Raw genomic sequence first — 5,707 nt, 5'->3', positions numbered from 1 at the left:
GGATGTATGCTCTGCCGTTTTGAATCTGCCGTTGGGAATCTTGATTCAAGGCGCGGATGTCTTGATGAAGCGCGTGCTGGTATTGACATTTTGCATTTCATTTGATTTGAAAATTTTCACATTTATTGTTAATTTCAACTGATATTATAAGCTCCTATACAAATGAACACTATTCACTACGCGGTATTCTCCACAGGAAAATAAAATAAAAGTAAGACAAACTGTTTTATGTGTCCTGCCAATAACTTACAGAGGTGGGTTCTTTCGATTCTCAATGTTTCTATTCATTATAAACAAGAAAAGCAGTCATTACCAGGCCATGGCAAAAGAAGCCTTCACCACAATAAATGAAACTATATATATCCACACCCAGAATTGGTTATCGCAGATTATTTTATTTATTCATTTATTTATTTATTTACAGCATACTGCAGGCCGTGTGGCCCAAGCAGGAGGGGCATGGTAACAAATAAAAGTACATGTATAAAAGGCAGAATTACAAAAAATATGAAATTCAAGAAATGAAATATAACACGAAACAGCAATGTTAGTTAGGAAATATTAATAATATGAGTTTGGATTGACTCAGGTGAGTTGAGATGATGGAAAGGGATGAGGTTCCATTCTTCTATGGTTTGAGGAAAGAATGAAAATTTAAAGAGGTTTGTCCTGGCAACGTAAGGGGAGAGAGTGAGGGGGTGAGAATGACGGGTTTTCCTGGATGCGGAGAGTGTTATGTATGGACTAGGATCTAAAGAAAATTTACGGTTTATCAAGGAGTAGAGGAACTGCAGGCGTATTATTTTTCTCCTCGTTTGAAGGGTGTGAAAGCCATTTGTACGCAGTAATTCAGAAACAGACTCTTCTCGGCCGTATTTGGAAAAAATAAAACGTATGGCTCTTCTCTGTATCCTTTCAAGGGCATAAATGTTGGTTTTTGTAAACGGGTCCCAAATAACGCACGAGTATTCCAATTTGGGTCGAATAAATGTGGTGTAGGCTAAGGATTTCACTTCATGGGATGCATGTTTCAGCTTATGGCGAAGTAGACATAGCTTTCTGAAAGCAGCGGAGGCGGTAGCAGCAATATGGCTATTCCAATTTAGGTTGTTAGTAATTGTAATTCCAAGATACTTGTACTCGCTCACTTCCGCCAAGGGATCTTGGCCAATAGAATAAGAAAATTTTAGGGGTAGTTTTTTGTTTGTTATACGTAGAAGCACAGATTTATCTGAGTTAAGTTTCATTCCCCACTTGTTGCTCCACTCAAGAATGTTGTTTAAGGCTAAATGAAGAGATAGTTGATCATGAACTGTATTAATATCGTTAAAAATGATACAATCGTCTGCGAACAGACGAATATTGACAGGGGCCTCTATTACATCTACTATGTCGTTACAGTAAATAAGAAATAGTAGCGGGCCAAGGACGCTGCCTTGAGGCACGCCAGAGGTTACAGAAAGAGAATCGGACTGCTGCCCATCAATCACTACGTACTGTGTGCGACGCGTCAAGTAAGCTGAGACCCAGGACAGGATAAAGGCAGGAAGACCAAGGAATTCTAATTTACAAATTAATTTGTCGTGAGGAACTACATCAAATGCTTTTTGAAAATCCAAAAATATCACATCCACTTGGCCAGCCTTGTCAAGGACAGAAGCAAACGAGTGAATGACTGTGCTTAATTGGGTGACTGTCGAGAGCCCCTTCCTGAAACCATGTTGGAAAGGAGATAAAATGTTACGCTTGTTTAAGAAATCATTAATGTAGTCAGCAACAATGTGTTCAATTAATTTACAAGAAGAGGATAATATGGAAATCGGACGGTAATTTAGGACTGAGCTTGGGTCACCTTTTTTTAATATAGGGACAACACGTGCTACTTTCCAATCGAGTGGAAGTACCGCGGAATGTAGAGACGCCTGAAAGATTACTACAAGGAATTTACTTAAATGTTCCGCATAACGCCGAAGGAAGGTGTTGGGAATGCCGTCTGGACCAACAGATGATTTTACTTTTAACCGGAGGAGCATGTTAAGTACACCTTCATGAGAAATGTTAACGTCAGAAGAGCAGGATGGTGAAGTTTGGAAAGAGGGTTCAGTTGGTGGTGAGAAGACACTGTGGAAGTGGTCATTTAAAAGGTTTGCAACAGCCTTGGGATCAGTTATTGGAATGTTATCATGGACAATGTTTGTTATGGATTTATTCCGTTCCTTAATAAAGTTCCAGAACTTCTGGGGATCGTCCTTAATAAAATTTGGTAAAGTGTTGCTGAAATGAAAATTTTTTGCTTCTGCAATGGCCTCTGAAAGGGCGACACGAACACTGGTTAAATTGTCAGTAGCTGGGCCTTTCTTTCTTAGGCGTTTGGCTTTACGTTTTAATTGAATAGTGCGTCTATTCATCCATGGTGTATGTTTAGCAGGTTTTTTAAGTTTGTTAGGTATAAATTGATCAATGCAGAATAAACACATTGCTTTAAACTTTTCCCAAAGCTGCAGAACGTCATTCTGGCGAAATTCAGAAAGACAAGAGTCTAGATAATCTGTTATTCGCACATCATCAGCCTGCGCAAAATTTTTCACAATTGTAAGCGCATGCGTGCCATGCGCGCGGGAAACATTCAAGGGAAATGATACAACAATAAGAGCATGGTCAGACAGCCCAGGTTCGATAGATACAGAATAATCGGAAAAGGAGCGTTCAAGAAAGACAAGGTCAAGGAGCGAACCAGGGCCATTACCAAATCTGGTAGGTTCACGAACTACTTGTACAAGGTTGTGGTCGAGCATCATATCAAAAAGCACATTTGCGTCGGTAACAGAACCGGCACTAGACATAATACGATCCCAGTCAATGCCCGGCAAGTTAAAATCCCCAACCACTAAAAGCTTATTTCTATTGAACTGTGCCATCTGTTCACTTATAGTAAATAAATAATCGGGGGAAGAGTCAGGTGGTCTGTACACCGCACATAAAATAAAAACATGACCATAAATATTCAGTTTTACGAACAGACTTTCGGTGTTGCTTGACTCTGATAACAGAATGGCCTCCACGGACGACTTTACAATAACAGCTACCCCACCACCCCTAGTAGTCCTGTCTCTACGAATTATTTTGTAGGCAGGCGGGACTACATCCTTGTCACTGATTTCGCTATGAAGCCAGGTTTCTGTTATAACTGCAACGTGTGGCGAGTGCGACAAAAGAATTGATTCTAGTTGAATTGTCTTATTCACGATGCTTCGTGCGTTAATGTTCAGTAATCTGATAAGTTTCTCTTTGACTGGTCAATCAGAATGTTGGCCAGTACGTGAATTAGAGGCTATCTCGCGTTGGTTTGTTTTGTCATTCCAGATGTACATATCATTGTTGATGCGTAGCTTATCATGCTGAAGTGAAACCTTCTTTCCGAGCGATTTGTCATGTTTGGCACTTTCCCATAATAGCTTGCGCTTCTTCAGAGTGACCTGCGAATAGTCGTTTTGAACGAAAATGTTGGTTCCCTTCAGTTTAGAAACATTTTTAAATATTGTTACTTTCTCATTATAATCCTGAAGAAACATTATGACCGGTCTTTTAGGGCCAGCCTTACCAAGTCTGTGAATACGGCCAATGGAAACGCACTTAACACCTAGCTTATGCTCGAGCGTTTCTGTAATTACTTTGCGCTTTAGATCAGATTCAGTCTCATTTGGCTCTTCAGGGATACCATGAATAACTATGTTCGAACGCCTACTTCTATCTTCAATATCAATGAGCTTGCTAGCGTGAGTATTCACAGACTCTTGAAACGTTTTTACTGTGTTTTCAAGGCAGCCCAAGCTTGCCGTATCAGATTTAAGTTCCGATATTTGAACTTGAAGCCGCTGAAACAGTTCTCTTGTTTCAACTATCATGCTTTCTGTCTTTGTTTTCAAGTCGGCTAATTCCTCTCGCAGCAAATTTTGACCGTCAAGAACTTTATGCAATAAATCGGCGTTAGTGGGTCCAGGATTAGTTTCAACATCCCCACACAACAAAAGCTTTAGAACATGAAAACACTCGCGACAGATTTTAGAACACTGTCGTGGGCACGGCAGTATAAGCAAGAAAGGACAGTCACTACCAAACGTACAATAGCAAGGACTAACCTGCACAAAGCAGAAGAACGGCTTGGTGAGTGACATGCCTCGGCCAGGCCCACCGTGCCCACTGAAGATAAATTGGTGCGCAGATTGTTTTATACGGGCAACGCTAGATGACGTCATGAAACCAGGGGGCGTTGGAGCATGCTGGAGAGGGGCAGTATTTTCCAATAGCTTGACTTCGTGCCATGTTGGTGCCTCGATATGTTCGTCAGGTTGATGAAGCGGTGCCGGTATTTCACCATAGGGTAGGCGATGAACCGACGTTCCGGCGACCCAGAGAAGCAAGCCCTGCACAAAGCAGAAGAACGGCTTGGTGAGTGACATGCCTCGGCCAGGCCCACCGTGCCCACTGAAGATAAATTGGTGCGCAGATTGTTTTATACGGGCAACGCTAGATGACGTCATGAAACCAGGGGGCGTTGGAGCATGCTGGAGAGGGGCAGTATTTTCCAATAGCTTGACTTCGTGCCATGTTGGTGCCTCGATATGTTCGTCAGGTTGATGAAGCGGTGCCGGTATTTCACCATAGGGTAGGCGATGAACCGACGTTCCGGCGACCCAGAGAAGCAAGCCCTGCACAAAGCAGAAGAACGGCTTGGTGAGTGACATGCCTCGGCCAGGCCCACCGTGCCCACTGAAGATAAATTGGTGCGCAGATTGTTTTATACGGGCAACGCTAGATGACGTCATGAAACCAGGGGGCGTTGGAGCATGCTGGAGAGGGGCAGTATTTTCCAATAGCTTGACTTCGTGCCATGTTGGTGCCTCGATATGTTCGTCAGGTTGATGAAGCGGTGCCGGTATTTCACCATAGGGTAGGCGATGAACCGACGTTCCGGCGACCCAGAGAAGCAAGCCCTGCACAAAGCAGAAGAACGGCTTGGTGAGTGACATGCCTCGGCCAGGCCCACCGTGCCCACCCATGATCATCATGTGACTGCGGTGCGCCCTTCGTGGGGGTTCGGTCAAAAATCGGGTGGAAGGTAGCTCTGGGAAAGGCTTTTATGGGGTAGTAACATTAAAATAAATCTACGAAAATTCGAAATAACAAAAGAAAAACGGAAAGAACAGTTATATATGTAATGGCATAAGCAAAATAAAAAATAAAGATAAAATAAATGCACGATGGAAATTATGTCAACCACCAAAAGAGAGAGCAAGAAAAAGTAAGATTAAGCACAGACGCGAGATTTCTTAATAAAATTTTTTATTGCAGTTGCATTTCTGTGACGGTGCCTGAGGAGGAGGAGGAGGGAAAGAGATAAGAAGAAGGCAGGGAGGTTAACTAGAATCACGTCCGGTTGGCTACCCTACACCGGGGGAATGGGAAAGGGGGAAAACAAAGATAACAGGGAGAGAGAGGAGGGAAGGAAATTGCAGTGAGTTCGATGACGTGTGTGGCCTTACAGAAATTGCATTAATAATCACAAATGGTCGCACAAGCCCGTCGTCCTTAAGAAGCACAAAAGTGCCTTCACCGCTTTTGGGCCGACGGGCGACGGGGGCGGTGTTAGAGCAGCACCTGCACAGAAAGCGGCCGATTGTCCAGGTGCCTGAGTCGTATCGCTTAG

At 43.1% G+C, this 5,707-nt stretch overlaps 1 protein-coding gene across 1 annotated transcript; it reads right to left on the bottom strand.

Moving 5' to 3' along the window:
* Window positions 1–475: 475 nt before the first annotated feature.
* LOC135921229 (uncharacterized) lies at window positions 476–5,083 on the bottom strand. Its single transcript, XM_065455543.1, has 2 exons — window positions 4,140–5,083; window positions 476–3,476 (listed from the first exon to the last, which is right to left on the bottom strand). Exons 1-2 carry the CDS (start codon window positions 5,067–5,069, stop codon window positions 3,297–3,299), a joined length of 1,110 nt encoding a protein of 369 aa, XP_065311615.1. The 5' UTR covers window positions 5,070–5,083; the 3' UTR covers window positions 476–3,296.
* Window positions 5,084–5,707: the final 624 nt, after the last annotated feature.

Source organism: Dermacentor albipictus, unplaced genomic scaffold (genome assembly GCF_038994185.2).
Source record: "Dermacentor albipictus isolate Rhodes 1998 colony unplaced genomic scaffold, USDA_Dalb.pri_finalv2 scaffold_21, whole genome shotgun sequence".
NCBI classification, from domain to species: domain Eukaryota; kingdom Metazoa; phylum Arthropoda; class Arachnida; order Ixodida; family Ixodidae; genus Dermacentor; species Dermacentor albipictus.
Note: the sequence above shows the minus strand (reverse complement) of the source record. Positions and strands in the feature narration are given on the sequence as shown.

Excerpts from the sequence above, each read along its gene's own strand:
- LOC135921229 (XM_065455543.1), bottom strand. The coding sequence starts at position 5,069 with ATGATGATCATGGGTGGGCACGGTGGGCCTGGCCGAGGCATGTCACTC. Across the intron at positions 3,477-4,139 it reads CGTTCTTCTGCTTTGTGCAG|GTCACTCTGAAGAAGCGCAA; the intron begins GTTAGTCCTTGC and ends GACTATTCGCAG.